This window comes from Pan paniscus, chromosome 6 (assembly GCF_029289425.2).
Source record: "Pan paniscus chromosome 6, NHGRI_mPanPan1-v2.0_pri, whole genome shotgun sequence".
NCBI lineage: Eukaryota > Metazoa > Chordata > Mammalia > Primates > Hominidae > Pan > Pan paniscus.
In genome coordinates, this window is record NC_073255.2 from 60,355,235 (window position 1) to 60,380,797 (window position 25,563).

General features: G+C 45.4%; 1 protein-coding gene across 10 annotated transcripts in view; it reads right to left on the minus strand.

Annotated features, from left to right (window-relative positions):
• The window catches only part of VOPP1 (VOPP1 WW domain binding protein), a 101,785-nt gene that overhangs the window by 54,340 nt on the left and 21,882 nt on the right, over nucleotides 1-25,563 (minus strand). Inside the window, exon 1 of one of the 10 annotated variants that reach the window (XM_057302879.1) lies at nucleotides 13,626-13,685. The exons of 8 other annotated variants lie outside the window; for them this stretch is intronic. In XM_057302879.1, the coding sequence (XP_057158862.1) occupies nucleotides 13,626-13,670 (45 nt within the window). In that variant the 5' untranslated portion in view covers nucleotides 13,671-13,685. Of the gene's footprint in view, nucleotides 1-13,625; nucleotides 14,476-25,563 lie in introns of those variants that run through there. One more of the 10 variants, XM_034964136.3, reaches the window with a different exon arrangement.

A 25,563-nucleotide genomic window follows, 5' to 3' on the forward strand; every position in this document is an offset into this window, starting at 1 on the left:
TATGGCCTCACAAGCAAGCGGGAGGAGGCAGAAAGAAGGCCCCGTGCTGGGTCACGTGGAAGCACCAGAGTCGACGGGCAAAGGGGAACCCACAGGTAAAGGAGGAGCCAAAGAACCAGAGCTCTGGGTTCTGACCCTGACTGCAACCTGCCAGCCACACCGCCACCCAGTCTGGGTCTCACTCTCCTCGTTTGTAAGAGTACGGACTCTCGGCCGGGCGCGGTGGCTCAAGCCTGTAATCCCAGCACTTTGGGAGGCCGAGGTGGGTGGATCACGAGTCAGGAGATCGAGACTATCCTGCCTAACACAGCGAAACCCGTCTGTACTAAAAGTACAAAAAAATTAGCCGGGCGTGGTGGTGGGCGCCTGTAGTCCCAGCTACTCGGGAGACTGAGGCAGGAGAATGGCGTGAACTCGGGAGGCGGAGCTTGCAGTGAGCCGAGATTGCGCCACTGAACTCCAGCCTGGGCGACAGAGCGAGACTCCGTCTCCAAAAAAAAAAAAAAAGAGTACAGACTCTCTTCCCTGCTTTATGAAGAAACTGAGATTGCATCAAAATGCCTGGCCAGACTAGGGCATCGTTTCCTGATCCCACACCAGCTAGCACCTCTGTCCCTAATTGTGTGTTCTCTGGAATAAACAACTTCCAAGGTTCATCTTACGTGGTACTCGATCATCTAGGCAGAAGCAATGCTACCAAACCTCTCGAGAACAAAGGTTCTAAATATGTAATGCCTTACATGTGTACAGTATTTAGTTTTCCAAAATCTCCCTAAAAGGAACAAACCTCTCTAAAAAAAAAAAAAAAAAAAAAAAAACCTTAAAATGTATGGAAACTAAGGGGGAAAAAAGTGAATTTCCAGGTTTTATGCCCACTCTGAAAAGTCAGTCTACCCACATTTTGCGAAGATACTACCACCATGATTTCTTAAGGATCAACCATCTCTGGAAACAGAAATTATGTGTGTGAGGAGAGGTCAACTGCTTTCTGTTACCTAGCAGGCATCCTCAGTTTTCAGGATGTTGTCCTGGGCTCTGGGAAAACAGCAGCCCTGCATGAGCACCTGTGGGATATTCCCTCCGTGTGCAGAGCAGAGACAATATGCAGAGCCACATGCTTCTTGAAGAGCTCATGAAAACAGTAACATACAACTTACAAACTATGAACATGGCAGAGGGTGTGGGCTCACGAGGAAACCTTCAGGAGCAACTCCCTTGAGGGGATCAACAGTTCACACTGGAGAGGACTGAAAGATGTCTCTGCTCAAGGAGGACTCTGGACGCCCGTGGTTCAAGGACTAGGGTATCTATAGATGTAGTTAAGCCATCCCAAATATAGTTATCCCTATTTAGGCAGGATCTAAATAAGCCCCAGAGAATAAACCCTTGCTGATCTCCACTAGTAATCCTCATAGTGACATAAATTACTCCTCCATGTGCGCTGAGTGAGGAAGGACGCAGGACAACACTGATGTTGAGTGCTTCTCCCTTTTCTATCCCAGGCTAAAACAGAGCCGCACCACAGGCAGGCACAGCTGACTTGGCAGGAACTGAAGCTCGTGACTCTGGGACATGAGGGAGTGGACAGCAGGGTCAAGGATCCAAAACAACATGGATTTTACCTAAATTCCACCTGTTCTGCTTTTCTTAAGTTCAGGGGATAAGGTGAGATCTTTAGATAAATAGCAGACAAACTTGCAAACAGCAGCTCACTGACAGGACTTGTCTCACTGACCTCTGGAAAGTAAGGATCCTTATGTTACTTATCACGGCAACGGCTTTGGCCAACAGTCTGTCCCGGGCCAGAAGTCCAGGGTTTGCTTCAGGATGGTGAGACGGCCCCAAAGAAGATCAGCCCAAGGACTCCATCTTTTTCAAAAGGGAGGGGCCCCCTGCTGTGCCTCACACTGCTTCTGCATTCATCAAAAGCAGAACTTGACACACAGGCAATGAGACCCCAGCTGCTTTCAGCTTGAGCCCAATTAGAGTGGGCTCGTTACACTCCGCACAGGCTGAGAACAAAGGGAGCCTCACGGGTGCTGGCAGGCTTGATGCTCAGGACCAGGGACAGAAGCAGAGGGCAGGGGGTAGCCTGCTCCATGCAGAGAGAAAATCTATGCAGGGAATGACAGGCAATTATCTCAAGGTCTCTGAATTTCAATTAATAAATAGGACCGACCATGCTTTAAATTCCTGTACTGGAATTTCAATCAGTTCTCTAAATGCTAATTACTTAATCCCCAGGTTTATGGACATTTTGTTTCTCAGGAATGTCTTATCTCCAAGAAACCTTGATTTTTTTAGAGATGAGAGTATGAGGCTTCTCACAAGCACCATTTCTTAGAGGGAAGAAAGCAGATAAACCCTTAAGAAAATAACAGAAATAAAAGATACCCCTGTCTTATAGAAGAAACCACACCTGAAATTCATACACAGCCAGCAAATAACGATCAGAGATGAGATCCGGGGATGCAGGCTGTAAACCTTAAACGAATCCCAACCACAGATCCTCAGGGAAATTCTGTCAACTCTCCTAGACTCTGAACAGCTGGTCTGCTTTACCTGCTTTCGTGTTCAACAGAAGGACAGGGGAGGAGACCTCCTCATGGACCCTCATTCCAGTAGGTAAAAAGCCTCAGCCCCAGCAGGTGACAATTAATCAGTAACCAAACTTAAAAGGTAGAAGCAGAGGAAACTACCCAAATAGGGCTGATATCTTTATCAATAAAGACTTACATGATTCAATGAGAAAAAGAAAAATTCCAACAGGAAAAATAAAGTGATAGATATGAGAATTTTTCAAAGAAACACAAAAGGCCAATAAACCTATTTTAAGAGACAATATTCATTAATAACCAAATATAAATTACAATAGTACGGTTTTTAACCCATCAAATTAGTAATAAAAAAATCCCAGAGTACCCTTTGCAGACAAGAGCATAAGGGAAAAAAAAATCACATAATTGTTGGGAAAATAAAATGCCTCAAGAAGACAATTTTTCAATATATATAAAAAATCTTTAAAATGTACGTAATTTCAGCAAGTTTAAACAATTGAGAACAAATGTTATTTAAAAAACTAGAAATAACCAACATTTTCAAAATGGGTTTTGCTAACAAAATTATAAGACATCCAAAAGATGTATTTGTAGGTATTTACTATCAGAATGTAGACAAACATAATGAGGAATATTTTGCTAAGAAAAAAAGGTCAATAAAATAGTACATCTAGAATTGTATTTTTTGTTATACATTATAGGAAACAGAAAATAATATGGAAAGCCATGTACCGAAATACTGACAACTAATTATGTTTCAGTTGGTACTAGAGATGATTGTTTTCCACTATACATTTTGTTAGTCTCCAAGTTTCCTGTATGGAACCTGTACATTTTATTTTTAAATCTCTATTCAATTTTACTTTAAAATGCAGACCACTTAGTACCCAAAAAAGAAGTGAAAACTGGATATGAAAAGATATTTAAATCAGCCTGGTCAACATGGTAAAACCCCATCTGTACTAAAAATACAAAAATTAGCTGGGCGTGGTGGCGCATGCCTGTAATCCCAGCTACTCGGGAGGCTGAGGCAGGAAAAATCACTTGAACCCGGGAGGCGGAGGTTGCAGTGAGCTGAGATCGCACTACTGCACTCCGGCCTGGGCAACAGAGCAAGCTCTGTCTCAAAAAAAAAAAAAAGAAAAATATTTAAAATAAGAAAATATAACTGTTAACAAGAAAGAACATTCTCCAGCTAGGAATGAAATAAAAATAATAAAGTTTGTGAAATAATATACAAGGCTAGAAAGGGTGTACTCAAACAAATACAGAGTCAGCAATTAAAGCTGTATTCATAGAAAGTTTATCATGGAAAATGTTTATTTCATAGTTAATTTAAAACACATTATATATATTTAATTTCAACAATGTAAAAATAAACATATTCATAGGAGAAAGAATGTAACAGCATAAGCCTAAATTCACAGTGTTATATTTGGATGGTGTGATTTCTTTTTAAAATATCTCCCTACTGAAGCCTTCAATTCTGATGATAGAGGCTGTTGTGGCAAGAGACAAGGGACACATAAGAGTCCTCAATGGGCCGGGCACAGTGGCTCATGCCTGTAATCCCAGCACTTTGGGAGGCCAAGGCTGGCGGATTACAAGGTCAGGAGATGGAGACCATCCTGACTAACACAGTGAAACCCCACCTCTACTAAAAATGGGTGTGGTGGCGCTCGCCTGTAGTCTCAGCTACTTGGGAGGCTGAGGCAGGAGAATTGCTTGAACCTGGGAGGCGGAGGTTGCAGTGAGCTGAGATGGCGCCACTGCACTCCATCCTGGGTGACAGAGCAAGATTCCGTCTCAAAAAAAAAAAAAAAAAAAAAAAAAAGAGTCCTCAATGAGTGCAAAGGACTGGATTCGCTGCAAGACCCAACACACATGTGCACCCAGGAGCTCCTACTCATGCCCGCTGAACAAAAGCGTTCTGAAAACTATGCTATCTTTTAAAACATAATTATCAATATAAATCACAATTCATGATACTTGAAGGATCAGGTGATCCAAGTTCTAGCTCAATTTACTTAGGTTTAGTTTATACACTATAAAATCACCCATTTTCAAGATATAGTTTGATGAGTTTTAGGAAATGTATACAGCTGTGCCTCCAACACCCCAATCCAGCTTCAGAACCTTTCCTTCACTTCAGAGAGTTCCCTCATGTTGTTCTGCAGTCAATTCCAACTCCTACCCCAGCGCCCCAAGCAATACTGATCTGCTTTCTATCTTTATCCATAGTCTTGCCTTTGCTATAAGGTTCAATTAAAGAAAATCATACAACTTACAGTCTCTCATGTCTGGATTGTATGTTGCTGCATATATCAGCAATTCATTCCTTTCTAGTGTTGAACAATATTCCATTCTATGAAGACACCACATTTTGTTAATCCATTCACCAGCCCATGGACATCTGGGTTGATACTGCATTTTGGCTGTTATCAATAATGCTGCCATATCCATTTGCACACAGGTCCTTGCATGGACAGATATCTTAATTTCTTGGGTACATACCAAGAAAAGTGGAATGGGTACGTACATTCCACTCCAAGACCTGGAGTGGAACTTCCAGGTCACACAGTAACTCCTTACCTAACTTGTTGAGAGACTGTCAAACTATTTTCCAAGGCAGCTGCACTACTTTACATTCCCATCAACAACGTAAGAGGGCTCCAGTCTCTCCACATCATCACTACCACTTATTATCTGTTTTTTGATATTAGCCATCTAGTACTGTACTGGTATCTCATCGTGATTTTAATTGGAATTTCCCTAATGACCAATGATGTAAGACTCTTTTCATTCCAGCTCAATCAGAAGGCAAAAAACAGTAGCTGCCATACATGGAATGCCTGTGATCCACTAGGTGCTTTTCATGTGAAATCTCACTTAACATTGTAACAACTCTGAGAGTTAGGTGGTTTACAAAAGAGCAAACTAAGGTCTCGAAGAGGTGAATTGACTTGCAAAGGTGACAAAGGAGCAAGCTGAAAGTCGGCATTTGACTTCAGGTCTGTTGGTTTCCAAAGTCTGTGTGCTTTCTGTGGCAGTGTCTACAAGCTGAAGTTTTCTGTGTCATCATAATCCACGACCCATCCTTTGGAATGTCTGTCACATCGTGTGCATGGAACAGGAATGAGATTTATTGTAGGCATTATTTTGCTGTATAGAAGAAAACTAAAATGACTGAATCCACATGAAAGACCCGATCTCCATGCCCCCAAAATAACCTTTTATGAGTTATTAGGAATTCTACCTTTCAGCATTCCTCAACTCTCAACACTGTCAATTACTGCATCTCCAGGAGCAGAAATCAAACACAAGTGTGCCCAGCAGCTTTGCTAAGGAAACTGTCTCTGCAATCAGCATGGCCAGCCCACCAGGAACAAACCACAAGAGAAAGGAAAGGAGCAAAGTCAAGGAGCCCAAAGCCCACCAGGGTGCAAACCATGAAGCATCCTTTCACTCTCAGAAATCACTTTTTAGATGCCAAAAATACTCAGAGGTGCCATTTTAGGCACAGAACTATATAAAATGAATATAAGGCCTGCAGCCAAAAGGGTTCATGTGACAAATTTTCCAAATGCCACAAAACATCATTCATTCAAAAAACTCATGAGTGGGAGACTTCATTAGAATAGCCTGAAAGCAGCAATAACAGATAGAAATATCAGTGCTACTGTTATCTGCTGGCAATAAATGAATATGATAAACCTTTGTTATCGGCTCAGTTCCAACAAAAGCAATGAACAGGACCAAACCTTTGAATGCTCTCCTTAAAGGCCTAATCCAGAATTTTTTTTTTTTTTTTGAGAGGGAGTCTCGCTGTGTCGCCCATGCTGGAGTGCAGTGGTGCGATCTTGGCTCACTGCAACCTCTGCCTCCTGGGTTCAAGCGATTCTCTTGCCCCAGCCTCCCAAGTAGCTGGGATTACAGGCACGCGCCACCACACCCAACTAATTTTTTTGTATTTTTAGTAGAAATGGGGTTGCACCCTGTTGGCCAGGCTGGTCTCAAACCCCTGACCTCAGGGGATCCGCCCACCTCGGCCTCCCAAAGTGCTAGGATTACAGGCATGAGCCATCGCGCCCAGAAAAAGTCATCTTTTTTTGATGTAATTGCAGAGTGCAAGAGTAACATTATGAAAAAAAAGTCAACAGATGAGCTCTGCCACCTCCTAGTCTATGATTTGGGCACCCGGCTTTGATGATCTCATACATGTCTGAGAAGAGTAACAGGCTTGTTGTTTCCAACTACTATGCCCCCAAAATGAAATAACTGAGATATGTACCAAAAGACTACTCTCCTCCAGTTGGGCCTAAATCTTGGCCAGCAGATCCAAAACTCAACCACCACACTTAAGAGAAAATATCAACTTCTTACCTTTTGCAGACAGAAATGCCCAGAAAGATTAATAAGTGGAGCAGCTTCAAGAGCAAAATGCCAAAAAATGCATAAGGATTTTTGCATTCAGGTTGTGTACTACCCTACCTATTTGACTTCTATTTTAGAAGAAAAGTGTGTTGGATTCTCTGATGACATATATTTCTGTAAGTCTAGATTCTAACTGTAAAGAGCACAAGAAATTGAAAAGCTGAGATGTGACTAAAGTCTGACTAAAGGCTGAATAAATGATGGTGCCACCCACATTTAAAGACAATGTGACTTACTAGAATAAACACACACAGCACCTGCCGCATGCCTGCTTCTGTGCCTGAACAGTGACCCAACCATGGTCAGGTCACCGAAGGTCTCTAAGCTTTGGTTCTTTGTCTACAGACTGGAGAGAGGTATTTCTGTCTTGCCTTGAGGTTTACATGAAACAGTGTATGCGAACCACCTGGCGCATGCCCACTATTCTAGGAGCCTCCTGCTAAGTCGTTACATTGTGTGCTGTGTCGGTTTATTCTTGAGAATCATGGTCAAGTAAAGCTCAACCTAAAGATGCAGTTAACATTCTCTACAACCTACTTTTGTGTCTCTATGGAGAGTGAGAATATGGAACCTGTGATCCAAAATGAATCAGAAAAACAAACAAACAAACAAAAAACAGAAGTTTAGAAACTACACTAGTTACAACCACCAGCTTGGAAATGATACCCTGGTGTGGAAAAATACAGCTCAAAGCAATCTGAGGGAGGCTCCTCCCCTTTCCATGGAAGTTTTCATGGCTTCTGGCACACCCTGTCAGCATTCTCTTCCCAGGAAGGTACTGGGAAGCACTGCCACGTGTACTCCTCTCATTCCTTTTCACTACTACCAAATTTCACACCCCCTCAATTCTAGTAATATGCATTTTCATTAAATCTGGTAATATTTAACCTGGAGTCAAAAAGCAATTTCTTGTGCTTAGAAGACTTTCTATTTCTTGTCATGAATTGATTTGTTATAAATGTTAAGGGACTAAGCTGTTACAGCAAATTTGGGGAGAAAGAGAGTCAGTTCCACGTGCTGCCCCAAAGCAGCATCTGTGTATTAGAAAATCTTCAGGGAGTCTCTGGCGGTGTGGAGGCCTAAGCTAAAACCAGGAGGAATGAGAACATATGTGCCAGGAAGGTGATTTTGATGCCAGTTCTGTCTCTCTCCTGAACCCAATCAACTCAATCATTTCTGTTTAACACAAACTCACATGAGTGCCTCCTAAAAGCTGGTTCAGTCAGCTGCCTCCAGGTCAGACCAGTGAGGATGGAGGCCGGTCACTCAGTGTTGTCTGTGGGTGCATGCAAGGGGCAGTGTGGTGCTCTTGAAAGGCAGTGCCCAAGGACAGCAGCAGAAATGCCCCTGCCTTCCCCACTCAGGAAGGGCATCACTGTCCACCCACAAGCAGCTTCCAGAGCCATGACTTATAAATATTTCTTCTCTCATTTAGATTTCCCTGTGCCAAGAAAAAAAACAAAAACAAAAAAACACCTGCCTGCTCTGAGTCAGCCTCAGAGATGACCGTGGTTGACTGTGCTGTCTGCCATCTGCTTTTAACCACGAAAGAGGAAGCAGCTATGTGGGACACCACATCAGGGAACCTTCCGGACCTAGGGTCTCACTGCCTGGAAACTCCCCTGAGCCTCAGCTTCTTCAGATGGAAGGGACTCTGCTAACTCAAAGAACCCCTCATACTACCCACCAAAGGAAAGTCCCCATCAGGGAGACTAGCAAGGGAGGCTGAATGTAGAACGGCACTCAGGTTAATCCTAAATCCCTACCTGGCTTTCCCTCCTCAGTCATCAACATAGTGATGGGGTGAACTTCGATGATGTTGTCTGGGGACTGACCTTCATATCCTCTGATCCTCCCAGTCTTTTCTTCTTACCTTTTCTCCTACCCAGTGTGTGGTAGGTGGGTAGGGAGGTAGATGAGTGAAAACACCCACAGGAAGGAGGATGGCAAAACTCAGATCCAAAAGCAACAACTCTGCCTCAGTGTTGTAAATAAGCAACAGCTTTTCCACCCAAAACAACTCATTTGTGCAAGGTCACCAGCAAACTGTACAGCTGTCTCCCAGTCCTGTCAGCTATAATTTCTAATAGCTGTCACTGTGTCCTGGCTTGTTAAAATCCATGAAGGAAATCATTTCATGTAGCTTTTTTTTTTTTTTTACGAGATGGAGAGAGAAAAGAATGGTAGCAGAGTAAAACAGCAAGTGCAAGCAGATGACAGAAATTTCTACAGACACTTAATAGACAGACATTCCTTAGGCCTAGTTCAAATATCTAAATTCCATCTGGGGACTTGGCTGTCAAAAGATAATCATCTCTTGCTTCATTTCTCATATAATTTCCTAAACCCTTGGGTCTCAGCTAGTGCAAGGTCCTGTCATGGTCACCTGTGGCTTGGGCCAATTCTCACTTCCCCTGAAGGGCAGCTGCATGTAGGGAGCGGGGGCTGCCCAAAGTTTCACTCTGACTGGAGGTAAACTTAACATCATTTCTGCATTAGTCATTTAGAGCCCTGGGCTCAGTACTTTCCCCCAACTGGGTTTCTGCTTTTGAGCTCGCTCTGCAATTTCCCCAATTCTGACTCAATTCTCTCTGAGCCCAGGGAGCTGTCAACAGCCACTCCTCCCCACCCATTTCTCCAGCTGTAGCCCTCTTGCAGGTGTCCTGCCCACAAAAGAACACCAGCATACAACGCCATGCAGGGCCCACTCTGAGCTGGGGACCTTCTGCCAGTTGCCACCTGGGATCTCTGCCAGGTGCCCAGAAGAACCTCACACCAGACATCTCTACAGCTGAGCGCTGCTCCCACCCAGTGCTCTGGACTTTGGGGAAAGTACCACCACCCACTAGCTCACCCCAGCCACATGACGTCCCCAGTGCCTCCTGTCTTCCCACTCCATCCACGTGGTCAAGCCTTGTCTCTTCCCAGGACATTCCTGCCACACCACAAAGGAGGCCAGCGTTGCTGGCATCAAAAGCCAGGGGGTGAGCTTGCTGATGGGAGAAGAGGAGAACAGGAAGACACAGTTGAAGAGTGGTAGAGCCTGCAGCACCTGCCCCAAGACCACTGCCACATCCAAGCTTGGCCGCATGGCCTCTAGTGCCAGGGCCTGGCTGGGGGACTCCTGACACTGCACCTGCCCCTAAACCTCTCAGCAGCCTTGACAAAGCTCAGGGGGCTACGCAGGGCTCTGTCATAGAGAATAGGAAAGGAGGGCACACAGCACACCAACTCCTGCTAGAAAATCTCCAGGGGCTCCCCATTCACTGTGGGTTTCTCTTTGCTTCCCCTTGAGGTCACAATTTTCTTTCTTCTGAATGCAATTTTATCTTCAGTGGGCTTCATTACACAAACAAGCAAAAAGAGTGGGGCTGACTGATCAGGGCAAAGCTCAGTGAGCTCAGAGGGCACTGGGGCAGGCTCCCCCTGGAAACCCTGCTGCCTCACTGAGGGTGAAGTACAGACCCCAGGGAGTGTCCTTCTGGCCTGGCCGCCCCCACATGCCATTGGCTCTTCCTGTATCTGCCGCTCCTCCCAGTCCCCCGCCCCGCAGCCATTTCCATCCGTGCACCTCTAGAGAACCCTAGGTCTATTCACTTCCATCTGGAAAACACTTCTTCAGAGTTTCCACCAACGGAGCCTCAGCCTCAGTGTCACTTGGATGAAAATTTTCGAGACTTCCAGAAGGTGAGTTGTTAGTTTTCCCCTTGGGGCTCTGATTAAATTTAACGCTCAGCACTTCAGCTTACAAGGAATCTTCCCTTCCGTGAACTTATTTGGTCCTAATGAGACCATGGGAAGGAGCGGGCTGCCCTCAACCAGCAGACATGCTCAGCACTGTGTCTGCCATCCCAGGATGCAGTTGGGGCACTGTCCCTCTGTGCAGAGGCTGGGCAGGCAGACGTCAACTTACCGCAGGTCTGAGACTATCTCCAAAGACAGTGTTCTTTCCCTGATGACGACCGACTCTTTCCTACACCTGACCCACACTCTGTGCCAAGCAAGGATCATGCACTCAGGGCCCTGGCTCCTCCTGCAGGGTTGGGTCTTCAGGAGCTCCTGAGGAGTAAGGGCCCTGCCTCGGCCACCCTGTTGGCCCCAGTGTCTGACCCAGGCCAAGCGTTCAGGAAACCTTTGGTGGAAATGCTCATATATCCACTTCCTCCTCTGCCTGCTCAAAAGTTGTACTTGGATTTGACTATACACCCTGAAGTATGGAGACTGGCCCTGACTGCCAGGCTACATAGGCTGATTAAAACTCAAGCAAGGCCAGGTGTGGTGGCTCACGCCTGTAATCCCAGCACTTCGGGAGGCCAAGGCAGGCAGATCACCTGAGGTCAGGAGTCTAAGACCAACCTGGCCAACATGGTGAAACCCCGTCTCTACTAAAAATACAAAAATTAGCCGGGTGTGGTGGCGGGCGCCTGTAGTCCCAGCTACTCGGGAGGTTGAAGCAGGGGAATTGCTTGAACCCTGGAGGCAGAGGTTGCAGTGAGCCGAGATTGCACCACTGCTCTGCAGACTGGGTGAGAGTGACACTCTGTCTCAAACAAAAAAACAAACTCAGGCAAGATTTACCACCATGAGGATAGAGAACTTAGGAGCACAATATGCTGATGGGGACAAAGAGAACTTCATTGTGTCTCTCAAAACATTTTCCAAGAGGAAGACGGGAGAGAATAAGGGCAGAGCACATGGCACGTGGCAGGACTGAACAATGACACTGATATAAAAACAACTCGTGTTCACACCAAGGAGCACTGGCCCAGGCACGGAGCGTGACCACAGGGGCAGCATGCTGATCCTGGCTCAGGCAGCGCATCTGCCACACGGAAGGGCGCACGGTACCCAGTCTGGTTGAGGTAGGCACCCAGCCTCACTCAACAGGGCATTCAATGTAAGTGCCCACAAATGCAAGAGACAGTGAACAGAATGGCAGCCAGACCGCATGAAACGCAGAGCTCTTGAGGCACCACCAGGGGAAGGTGGGGCCTGCCTGGCCACAAAACCTGAGACTTCAAGTCATGTCTGAGAGGCTGAGAGGATTAAGGAAGGGGCTTTGGGGAGGCGCCGGACATTTTCTGACGAGAAACGCAATGCAGATGGTGAGTCCAAGATCTCTCGGCCTGACCTGTCTAATTCCCTGACCCTGGACTGTGCCTGCGTGGAAGGCTCTGCCCCTCCGTCCCGGCAGCACTGACCCTGCCCTGTCCCAACCAGGCCTGCATTCACTTCCTTCGGCTGAACACACATATTTTGTACCCTGAACACCCACAGCATGCAGCAACATCTGGGAAGCCAAGCAGGAATCTCACTGACGTCTCTCACACACCTCAGCTGGCACTCTGCCCCCACCGCTGGCTCTGGAGCAAGCAGAGGCCGACAAGTCAGACCACTGATTTCATGTTCCAGCCTTCTGGAGGTAACACATAACTGCCCACCATGCTCTTCTTTCCCAGAACTGAAGCCCAAACTCTGGGCCAGGCTTCACAGCAAACTGAACCACCAGCCGAGCAAGCACCTGAGCGTGTGAGCCCGTCCTTCGCGTTCTGTTAGGCGGAAGGATGCAGGCAGCGCACCTCCTCGCCAGCCAGTCGCCCACGGTCCTGTCACTGCTGGGTCACACGCAGCCCTCCAATACGGAGCACACATAAATAAAGCTCTGGCGCCCGCAGACCCTGCAGTATCCTCCTCTGTTGAGTGGTGAGAACATCTACCATGGAGGACGCTACAAGGTTTCAAGAAGCCAGCGCTTGTGACAGTGTGAAAAGCAGGTCCGGCCCCCAGGCCCAGGCCACCAAGGAACATGCACTTCCCACAGCCCCCAGTTCCCCTCCAACTTCCACTACTTCAAACCCATGAAACGGGGAACTGCCCACAAAAGTTCATTCTCCCCCAAACCACTTACTAAGTGCCAAGTGGCCCCACCAGGCAGAGATGGAGGCCAGCGTGAATCTGGGCTGTCTCCTGCCCACCTGCCATTCCTCTCCACCAGCCAGTAAGGAGGCCCCAGGAGCCCCCATTCGGCTCACACACCCAGATCCAAACACTGCCTCCAGCCTGGCCCGACCACACTAAGCTGCCCTCTGCCTCTCCCAATTTAGGGCTTCGAGACACCTCTTTCACCAGCTGAACTGGTGGAAAACTTTTCCTGCTGATCCCCTCTAGAGACCGCTCTCATTGCAGAAGTGTTTCTGGAACACGAAGTATTGCAAAGTCAGTCTATTTTGCTACAAACCACTCTGAGTAGCGATTTGCAAACACCATCCCTTATGCAGTCCGCACTTAGGAACTCTCTTCTCCAACTGAGCTACACTCTCTGGTCCTTCTCTAGGTCCAGGTAAAGATGTAGCCAGTCCTTCCAGTCTGCAAAGCATTATGAAGCTGCAAAGAATATATCCAACATCTTATTCAGACTTATTCTTGAAATGAACAATGTTTCGTTCTTTGCTAACTTGATGCTCAAATACCCTCTCAAAATCTAAACACAAGCCCTTCCTGCCAGGCTACACAAACCACACAAAAAGAACAACCCTATGGTCCAAAGACTGAGGATTCCACAGTCCAACTGAGGATCACTGTAAACTGCTTTACATGGTTTAATGACAAACATAATAATCCATCTATACAAACCTGCAAGAGCACAGAAGACAGATACCCAAGAGTTTCCCTGAGCATTGTGTGTAATGACAAAAACAGCTACAAACTACTTAGCTGTTCATCAAGAGAGGGCGGATTAAAATGAGTCATGGCCATTCCTATAAAGGAACGCTTTGTAACTCTAAGGGGAATGCTGTGGGTTTGAGCTGCTGATGAGGAAACATCTCCAGGCAACATTTCTTAAAAAAAAAAAAAAAGGAGAAACAAGATGCAGAACACTGTCTATAATATGATCCCATCTGTGTACTTTTAACCAAATATTTGGGTATACAATCTTAAAAAAAAAAAAGCACAAGAAACTTATCAGAGAGGTATGCTTCTTTCTCTGTAGAGGGTCTAGGGTTGAGAAGGTATTGGGGAGGGAAAGGTTTCATTCCTTTTCGTTTCATTCCTTTAAAAAAAAAGGGGGGGGAGGGGCGGGGTGCCGGGTGTGATGGCTCACGCCTGTAATCCCAGCACTTTGGGAGGCCGAGGCAAGCGGATCACCTGAGGTCAGGAGTTCAAGACCAGCCTGGCCAACATGGTGAAACCCCCTCCCTCCACTAAAAATACAAAAATTAGCCAGGCATGGTGGCACACGTCTGTAATCCCAGCTACTCGGGAGGCTGAGGCAGGAGAATCGCTTGAACCCGGGAGGCGGAGGTTGCAATGAGCTAAGATCACACCATTGCACTCCAGCCTGGGCGACATGAGCGAAACTTGATCCCCCCAACAATAACAAAAAAAGTACGTGTACTTATTGTATTTAAAAATTTAAAACCATCAAATCAATTATCTATGAGAAAAAGGAACAAGATCAACACATGAAATCCCCAAATGATTTAAGAATTCCATTCCAGTTGGTACTCACCCCTTTACCCCAAAGATTCAACCAAACTGAATTCAGCTTCTCCCCATTCCTCTCTCCCTGCCTGTCCTTAAAACAAAACTAATGAGCTGTTAAAGAGCCACATGTGAGGCTGAAAGGGAAGGAAACAAAGCATGTGAATAATTCACAACCGGATCATCAGCCCCGCTGTGAGCTCAACAGCCCCTGACACAGATGGAGTTGAGTCCCTCTGGAGGTGGCATGCTGAAGGGAGACTGCCTTCCTGCGTGGACCTGGGACAGAGGTGGCCACAGGCAGGCTCAGTAAGTGGTTGCTGAACCAACTATATGGACAGGAACCAGGACTCAATGGAGAAACATGTTATATATACACACGTACACGCATATTTGTCATACACACAACATAACAAACGGGCGCATAACATGAGCGCTGCACACACACACACACACACACACACACAGCCTCCCAAATAAGGAAACAGCAGGAACACTCATGAATTAAGACAGAAAACCCCAACTTAGGGATGGTTTAAAATTTAGGGCTCATTTTCTCACGGAAATGATGGTATAAATGTTGGCGAACTTCCCTGGCTAGGTAACACATGTCTGTTTAGCTCATAAAATAAATGAACTCCCAGCCAGGCACAGTGGCTCACGCCTGTAATCCCAGCACTTTGGGAGGCCGAGGAGGGTGGATCACGAGGTCAAGAGATTGAGACCATCCTGGCCAACACAGTGAAACCCTGTCTCTGCTAAAAATACAAAAATTAGCTGGGCATGGTGGTGCGTGCCTGTAGTCCCAGCTACCCGGGAGACTGAGGCAGGAGAATCGCTTTAACCCTGGAGATGGATGTTGCAGTGAGCCGAGATCGCGCTACTGCACTCCAGCCTGGCGACAGAGTGAGACTCTGTCTCATAAATAAATAAATAAATAAATAAATAAATAAATAAATAAATAAATAAAAATAAATGAACTCCCATTCCGTCCTTGTGTTTGATTGCCCCAGGCTGTCTGCTGAGGAGACCCCACGTGCCCTCAGGGAGGCTGCCTGTTTAGACCTCTGGCTGTCACCAACATTGCTGTGCTTCTGTTCTCAGCAGCTTCAAGGGCTGACCTCCACCTGGTGCCCAGCCGAGTAAACACGTGGAGCATAAGTTCCATGTGTATGGACTCAGGGCTCCTCCAGACACCACGGGCGCTGCCCTCACAGAGCACTCACCTGCAGGCTGCTTCCCCTAAGTGTCAGGTCTTCACCTCTGCTGCGGCCTCAACGCAGGGAATTTACTATTGAATTCGCCGCCAAGACAACACTGAGACAGAGTCGATGCCACCATTTTACGGCGTAGTTTATTTTTATGTCTGGCTTAGATCTCAAAAAGGGTCTGAGAAGGCTTACATAAATACCATTTTAAAATACAAGGAAAAAAACACCACCAAAAGCAAAAGTAATGAGAAAAAAATACATAAAGTGGACTACATTGAAACTTAAAATTCTTGGGCTGCAAACAATACCATAAAGTAAAACGACAACCCGCAGAAACGGGAAAAAAATACTTGCCCATTATCTAGCTGATAAGGAACGTATTTAAAGTCTTACCGCTCAATATCAAAAACAGAAGCCATTAAAAATGGGCAAAGGAGTGACTGCTAGTGGGTACAGGGTTTCTTTGTGAGGTGATGAAAATATTCTTGATTGTGGCAATACTTGCATAACTGTGAATATATGAAAAACTTCAGAATTGTACACTTTACGTGGATGAATTATATGATATTTAAATTCTATCTTAATAAACATGTTATTTTTTAAACGGGCAAAGGATTTGGATACACATTTCTCCAAGGAAGATAATGCAAACAGCCAATAAACTAATGAAAAGAAGCTCAACAACATTAGTCATTAGGGAATTACAAGTAAAAATCACTGTGAAATACCACTTCACACCCACTAATATGACTATAATAAAAAAGACAGACAATAACAAGTATTGGTGAAAATGTGGAACATTTGACCCCTCATACATTGCTGTTGGGAACAGAATGGTGCAGCAGCTTTGAAAATCAGTCTAGCAGTTCCTCAAAAGGCTAAACAGTCATCACATAACCTAGCAATTCCACTTGTAGATATTTATCCAAGAGAAATGAAAACATATGCCCACAAAGACCTGTACACAAATGTTCACAGCAGCATTATTCACAATAGCCAAAAAGTGGAGACAATCCAAATGTCCATCAACTGCTGAATGGATAACCAAATGTGGTGTATCCGGTTATTTAGCAATGAAAATGAAGTACTGATTCATGCTATAACACAAGAGAAGCCCGTCCTAAGGGACCACATGTTACATGATTCCATTTATATGACATGTCCAGAAAGAGTAAATTTACAGAGACAGAGAGTAGATTAATGGTTGCTCAGGGCTTGGGTAGGGTGGGCCAGAATCAGGAGTGACTGCTAAAGGTACAAGGTTTCTTCTAGGAGGAACAAAATATTCCAAAATTGGATTGTGATGATGGATGAAAAACCCTGTGACTGTATCAAAAATTAAATCATACAATATAGATGGGCGAGATGATGGCATGTGAATGACATCTCAACAAAGCTGTTTAAAAACATAAGACAAATCCAGCATGTATTTTTTTTAACAAATTTTATGGATTCCTAATAGTTGTACATATTTATGGGCTACACATGACATTTTGATACAAGCATACAATGTGTAATGATCAAATCAGAGTAACAGAAATATCTACCACCTCAAATATTTATCACTTCCTGTGTTGAGAACATTCCAAATTTTCTCTTCCAGCTATTTTGAAATATACAATTAATTTTTGTTAACTACAGTTGCTCTACTGTGCTACCGAACACCACATCTTATTCCTTCTAACTGTATTTTCATGCCCATCAATTAACCCATCTCCATCCCCGTCTCCCCACTACCCTTTCCAGCCTCTGGTAACCACTCTTCTTTTCATTACCTTCATGAGATCAAATATTTTAGCTTCCACATATGATTAAGAACAGGCAGGCTGGCATGGTGGCTCATGCCTGTGATCCCAGCACTTTGGGAGGCCGAGGCGGGCAGATCACTTGAGGTCAGGAGTTCAAGACCAGCCTGGCCAACATGGTGAAGGCCCGTCTCTACTAAAAATACAAAGTTAGCCGGTCGTGGTGGTGCATGCCTACAATCCCAGCTACTTGGGAAGCTTTAGGCAGGAGAATCACTTGAACCCTAGAGGCAGAGGTTGCAGTGAACCGAGATCGTGCCATTGCACTCCAGCCTGGGAGACAGAGCGAGACTCCATCTCCAAGAAAAAAAAAAAAAATACAGAACAGGCAATATTTGTTTTTCTGTGCCTGGCTTATTTCACTTAATGTTCTCCATATTGATCCACATTACTGCAACTAGCAGGATTTCATTCTTCTTTTTTGTTTTTTTATTTTTATTTTTATTTTTTTGGAGACGAGTCTCGCTCTGTTGTCCAGGCTGGAGTGCAGTGGCGTGATCTTGGCTCACTGCAAGCTCCACCTCCCAGGTTCACACCATTCTCCTGCTTCAGCCTCTCGAGTAGCTGGGACTACAGGCACCTGCCACCACGCCCGGCTAATTTTTTGTGTTTTTAGTAGAGACAGGGTTTCACCGTGTTAGCCAGGATGGTCTCGATCTCCTGACCTCGTGATCCGCCCACCTCAGCCTCCCAAAGTGCTGGGATTACAGGCATGAGCCACCGCGCCCAGCCTAGGATTTCATTCTTTATTATGGCTTTATAATATTCCATTGTGTATATAAAACCACATTTTCCTTATCCATGTGTCCACTGATGGGCACTTAGGTGGATTCCTTATCTTGGCTATTAACAGTGCTGTAACAAACATGGGAGTACAAATAGCTCTTCAATATGCTCATGTCCTTCCTTGGAGAAATGTGTGTCCAAATCCTTTGTCCATTTAAAATACCTGGCAATGAGATTGCTAGATCATAAGGTAGTTCCATATTCTTAGTTTTCTGAAGAGCCTCCATACTGCTCTCCATAGTACTAACTTACATTCCCACCACTAGTGTTTGAGAGGTCCCCTTTCGCCATATCCTCACCATTTATTTTCAGTCTTTTTGATAATAGCCATTTTAACTGAGATGAGGTGATATCTCATGGTTTTGATTTGCATTTCCCTAATGATTAGCGGTGTTGAGTATTTTTTCATATACCTGTTGGCCATTTACATGGTTTGTTTTTTTTTTTGAGAAATGTCTATTCAAATAATTTGCCCATTTTTAAATCAGATTATTTGGTTTTTGGCTACTGAGTTGTTTGAGCTCTTTATATATTCTGGTTATTAATCCCATGTCAGATGAATAGCCTACAAATATTTTCTCTCATTCTGTGGGTTGTCTTTTCACTTTGTTGATTGTTTTCTTTGCTGTGCAGAAACTTTTTAGCTTGATGTAATCGTATTTGTCAATTTTTGCTTTGGTTGCCTGTGCTTTTGAGGCTTTACTCAAGAAATCTTTGCCCAAAACAATGTCCTGAAGCATTTCCCCAAAGTTTTATTTTAGCATAATACTTTCATAGTTCCAGGTCTTACATTTAAGTCTTTGATTTTGAGTTGATTTTTGTACATGGCGAGAGATAGAAGTCTACTTTCATTCTTCTTCATATGGATATACAGTTTTCCCAGCACCATTTATTGAAGAGACAATGTCCTTTGCCCAATGGATGTTCTCAGCCCCTTTGTCAAAAATCAACTGGCTGTAAATGTGTGGCCCAGCATGCTTCTGTGTTAATCTGTAAAACACATTCTTAAAAGATTTTAGCTGACCAAAAGCGACACAAGAAGAAGAAAATATGATGAAATTGGAACAAAATAAATGCACACAATGGCATGGTTTTCATGGTTTAGGGCAGCAGGGCTGGTGGGGGAAGCAGATGGCCCCACACTTAGCTCCAGGCTCCTGAGGGCCAAGGCAGAACGGGGAACACTGTTAGTCACAACATCATGGTGTCCATCGGATGAAAAAAACTTGCGAGAAAAGATAGTGTTTCTTGAAAAGAAAACAGTCTTTCTGATACTGGAATGTGCTGAAAACTTCTTTTTGGGTCTTCCCAAAAAGAACACAGCTCCAACTGGTGTGGAAGAGTGGGGGTTTCAGGGAGGACCTCACCAGAGGGGAAACTGAAACTGACGAATGTAATCTAACATTTAACTCTGGAGAGTGTTGTCGAAGGCTTCCGCAGAGTTGGTGGAGAGCAGAGTTGGTGGAGACCGTGGAACTCAAGCAAACATCTGAAATAAACTAAGCTAATGAAACCATGAGGCCATTTTGAACTCAAGGAAAATTAAAAAAGTTGTCCAATAAAAGCGCAATTTTAGTGTTCTACATGGCTCAACAGTCAGCAAAACGTAGTCAAAATAATGATGATACTAAATGTGGATTTAACCAGATATTTTAAATACATTTTACTTTTGTGTAATCGGTACTGATATAAACATATATACTGAGAGGATAGAGGAAGAGAGATTAAATAATGTCTAGCACTGTTAAATCAAGAGCTAGAAGGTATGTGTATTATTTTAAAATGTGGAGGCAAATAGTAAAAGAACCAGCTAAATAAGAGTTGAAAGTAGTTCTTCTGAGAAGCAGACCACAACGGTGGGGCATGGGGAAGATTGTGTTAAGCTCTGACATTATTAAACTTTCCATTTATATACATATATTACTTTATTTAAAAATGAAATAAACTTGTTAAATACAGGAAAAGTCACCTATGGTCAATGTTCCCTGTGATCACTATTTCTTTAAAGGGGCACAGGCGAGACCACGCTAGGAGAAGAAAACTCTTTCATCAGGAGGGGCATCCCACTGGGTCACTGAAGCCCCCAGTGCTGTGAGGTCCAAGAACGTGCTGCTCTCCCCTGGGAGGCCTGTCTTGATGTCAAGATCCCACCAGCCCCAGACAAAGCAGCACACAACTGACCCGTGGCAGGAGGGAGGCACTCAGAGGCGCAGCCAGGAGGGAAGAAGCCTGCTCTCCCCATCCTCTTTCTGGCCCAGTATGCATGGCTGAATTCACCTTAGGATAAACACAGGTATGACTACACTCCAGTATGACTAGAAAAATAACACAGGCGTGACTGCAGTTAGAATCACAGCTTGCGGGCCACACTGGTTACACATCCACCGGGACTCAAGAGGTATCCACTGAGCTGAACACTGCCTGCTCGTGCTCTGTGCCTAAGGCTCCCTGTCTGGCAAGCCCCATGGAAGCTCACAGATCTGTCATTTGTGGAGAGCTGCAGCTCTTGTGTTTAAAAAGGAATGATTTGGCTGGGTGCAGTGACTCACACCAGCACTCTGGGAGGCTGAGATAGGCGGATCCCTTGAGCCCAGGAGTTTGAGACCAGCCCGGGCCACACAGCAAGACCCCAACTCTACAAAAAAAAATACAAAAATTAGCATGGTGGCACATGCCTGTAATACCAGCTATTCAGGAAGCTGAGGTGGGAGGACCACCTGAGCCTGAGAGGTCAAGGTTGCGATGAGCCGTGATTGCACCACTGCACTCCAGTCTGGGTGACAGAATGAGACCCTGTCTCAATTTAAAAAAATAAAATAAAGAAAAGAAAAAGTGAAAAAAAGGAAGGATTTACTGAGCCCAGCTGTTCAATCAGCTCACAGATACTCACTAAGCACTCCACAGCTCTGGCCTGTGCTAGAAGCCAAGGACTCAGTCATGAGGAGGGCACAGGTGGTGCCATCTCCTGAGTTACAAGACAGTCGAGGGAGATGTAGACAGGATCTGACCCCATGAATGAAGATATAATTCCCAGGTAGCTCACTAAGTTGAGAATAGTTGTACAAAGAGAACACTTAAGGGAAAGGCAGAATTATACACTCTATGGACCGTGAGGTGGTAGGATGCAAGAAGTTTTGGCAAAACTGAAATGAGCCTAAATCAATACGCCATGATGAACTGAATCTCCCAACAGAAAAAGGGACATTAATGGAAAAACTGGAGAGATCCAAATAAAGCAATTTTAATTAATAGCAATATACCAGTGTTGGTTTCCTTTTTAGGCAAATGCAGCATGGCAATGTAAGTTATTAAATTAGTGGAAACTGGGTTATACAGCAACTCTGTATTTGCTTTGCAAATGTGCTTTGCAAATTTTCTATAAATCTAAACTTACTCCAAAATTAAGTTGATTTTAAAAATATACAAATATATTGTGCTCCCCCGCCAAGAAATGAGTGATACCAGCACCACCACCACCACCCCTGAATTAAGGCCCCAGCTTTGAAGCACAGAGCCCAAAGGGAGGGGCGATGGAGCGGAGGCCAGCAGGCCAAGAGCTCAGGCCATGCAGAGCCTGGGAGGCTAAGCCACGGGATCAGGTCTGCATCCTAAAACCAACAGGAAGCACCTCCACAAATGGGAGCTACAGGCCTTGTCCCCAGTGTCCCTGAACATGGAGAAGGACAGCCTTCATTTCACTGATGAGCGAGCCAGAGCAGAGATGACTCAGCAACACAGCTCTCTCGACCCACATTCTGCCAACCGCCCAGACTGGCAGAAGGCCATGCAATTTGTACTCCCTCTGACCTGGATTTTAGCAGCCCCAGGTCAGCTGTTAAGACTTGGGAGAAGCCGACAGAGCTGTAGGAGGGAGTGGTGGGTTGGGTCTTGATTCCACTGTTCTCACCTAATGCCAGCTAACATCCAGATCCAACCCTGTCCCACCTCTGAGGCTGGGGACGGGGGACAAAGGGGCTCCAGGGGTTCCACAGATAACAGGACTCCAACAGGACTGAGGCTACCTTCCCCCTGGGGCTACATGCATTCATGTAGAAATGAATAGGAAGAGTGGCAGGCAAGGTGGGCTCCAAGGCTTTCTAAGGTTGATGCCATACACACACCAAGGCTGGGAGTGAAATTTGGGCTAATTAACAGTGACATGTAAGTACAGGAATCTTTAATTTAAACGTAAGCCTCTGCATACCAATAAACCTTGCCAACTTTTTGGGAGTTACAGAATCTCATGTAAATTTGAGAAACAACAGGAATACACCTTTACAGAGAGCTCTGGAGCACGGAACTAAGTATGCCCATCATGCAACCCTTTACTTGACTAACAAACCAGTTGAGTTGGGAATGATCGTCTCCTACTAGCTACCAATAGACATGTTTTGTTTGGCCCATGATAGCTTTGAGATAAAGAAACTTTACACAAAATCTAGATATTCAATTTTTCCTGAAAAATCCAAAGACTCATTAACAATCAGCTAGACCTGAGTGGTGCCTGGTTCCCTCTTCCCCGCCATATCTTTCACATGGCGAGATCTTTTCCATTTTACCACACTTCCCATCACTCCCTAGTAGATGTGGCTGGGCAGGCTGTGCCCTGAGCCTGCAGGCATGTGCATTTACTACCCTGTGCACAGAGAATGTCTCTTCTTCCAACTTCTCTTAAAAGCACACCAGCAGTTTCAGTCACCTGTTTGATTCCCCTCCAAGGGCTTTCTAAAAATTTCCACCAAAATACCCCGACAGTCACCTAAGACCGTGACCGCAGATTCTGGGAATGGGAGCCAGGTGAATGGAGATGTGGTCTTAAATGACACTCAGTGGGATGCAAAATTTGTTTGACATCCCAAGCTTTACCTTAGAAGTTCACGCCCTTGCATTCTATTTCGTTTACACATGTTGTATTCTACTCCATTATATATTTGCATTAAATTTCACACATAATGTTTTCAATTATCAATTAAAAGGTTGCCTTTAACCCCCAACCCCTAAACATGTCAAGTAAAATGGAGGCTCCAGGAAGATCTGCCAGGTTTATGCTGCCTGTGTCTTCCCCTCCTCCCAGCACACCGCAATGACTAATTTGAGAAGAGCAGTGGCTGACCGCCTGGTCCTCAGAGGCTCCGCCCTCTGCCCCTCCGGACTCGGGGATACCCCGGGGGATCCCTGGCTTACCTTCCTGTTTTCTCACATTAGAGCTGGGACGCGTATCTGTCCTCACTTACAGGGACCTGCGTTCGTTCCATGAGAGGCAAAGCTGCTCCTTACTTAGCATTCAGATGAGTCCCACACTCCCAAACACACTGTCTGCTCTATGCAGGCCATCCAGCAAGATGCATGGGTGTGGGTGAACACGCCTGCTACTGGGGAGTACAAAGCTCTCTTTCATGCACACTTTCTAAGGGACTCTAACCATCTTTACTTTTACTAGCCTTGTGCTTGGGTTTACCACATTCCTCTTGGCCCAGGACTACATTCAGAAATCTGGGAAATATAGTCCATAATCACCAGCACTCTTGCTCTGTAGATTATAAGTAGACGAAAGATGAAAGAAAACTGGCAAGCAACTGGGTTCTATAACAGGCATTGCAGGATCATGAGATCCCAGCATTTCCCAAACCCAACAAAATCCACCCTGGGGGGGATGTTGTTTTATCATCATTTATATCTAGGAAGAGCCCAGGGTGACCACAGTGAGACTGGCCATCTGGAGGCACGGGGCCTGAGGGCAGACCCACCTATGAGGCATGGAAGTTGGGAGATTTAAACACAGGGGAAAAACAGGTAGGGGCGTGTCTAGCAGTGAAAACACCACTCCAAGAGGCTTGCCAACAGACAATGGGCAGTCCAGGCAGCTAGAGACCAGGTACTCCAAATGCGCCTAAATTACCTAAAGGTTCGACAGGGGAGATAGGACCAGTTAATCATAAACCACTCCAAAACACTGAAAGCATCCAAGGGCCATTTACATAGACGGTCATTGGGCAAAAAGATGAACAAGGGGTCTAAGCTTCCCAATAATCTGCCCTTCTCTCAGGGCAAGTGGCCCTCACGATCAGGCATACAGACTCCCTTGGACTAGGCAGACTGATGGCACATGCACGGGCCCATGGCTTAATTTCTCCTAAGACCCCCAAATCCGTAGCCAGTCTGGAGTCTGGACAAAAGCTGAAGAACCAAGTGAACCTGAAACACTGCTTCTGCGACTGAGACTGAACCAGACCTCAATCTTCCACAGAGACCTTTTCCCTTTCTCCACTGTCAAAAAAAGGCTCTGCTCCACATTCAGCCATCTGCTGCAGGTGGCCGGCAGGAGCAGGACACACTGGCGGACACTCTGCAGTGCGACCAGCCGTGTACCTTGGGCCCTGGGCAGTTACCCTGGGAACAGAAACAAGCGGAGGAAGCACCTGCAATGAGCAGAAGCTCATCTAAGCTCATCTACATCCTTTCCCCAAACAGTACGTTCTAGGCACACATCCACTTAGACAAAGAACACCTCCTTCTTTCCATACAAGAGAGTATGCACACATTCTACAAGAGATCCCCCTTTACAAAAATCTCACATATTAAAATGCCATTGCTCCCCTCCTCCATGAGCGGTGCTCTCAAATCTTGCTTGGAAAAAGACTTTTTCCCACCCCCATCCCCACCATGGTCACTGCAGAGACTGCCTACCCGGACCAGGAAAACCAACAGTCCCTGGTCATCCACTTCATGAGCCAGGCCTCTCCTCAGCATGATAGCCTGAGTGCCACCACAGCCCGGGCCAAGGGGACTGCACAGCCGTGCACAGGCGCTACTCCCCAGAACAAGGGAGGGTCCTGGAAATGCCAGCGCCTGGGAGAGGGAACAGCATTTCCTTCACTGCATCAGTCCAAGGACTCCTGGCAGAATCCACTTCCTGGAATAGCAATAAAGCCGCCATAAAAGCCGAAGGTGCGACACCAGCCCAACAGCAGCCACTAGGTGCCGCAGTCCGGCAGGTGCCACCCTCTGGAGAGAAAATCTGCCAACACAGATTGTAAACAAACGTACATAAGTGTACATAAATAAGGGCGAAGATCCAAACCTTGTAACACAGGCAACACTTATTTTTGCCCTAAGAAACAATGATAGAATATTTAACTCCATGGTCTCGTACACTGCTGGAGGGAATATAAATTTGGTTTGAAAAAAGCTTTCTGAAAGTTTGCAGTCTGGAAATATATATCAGATGTCTTTAAATCTGTCAGTAAGCTCCGGTCTAGGCATTCCATTTCTAGAAATCCATCCTTT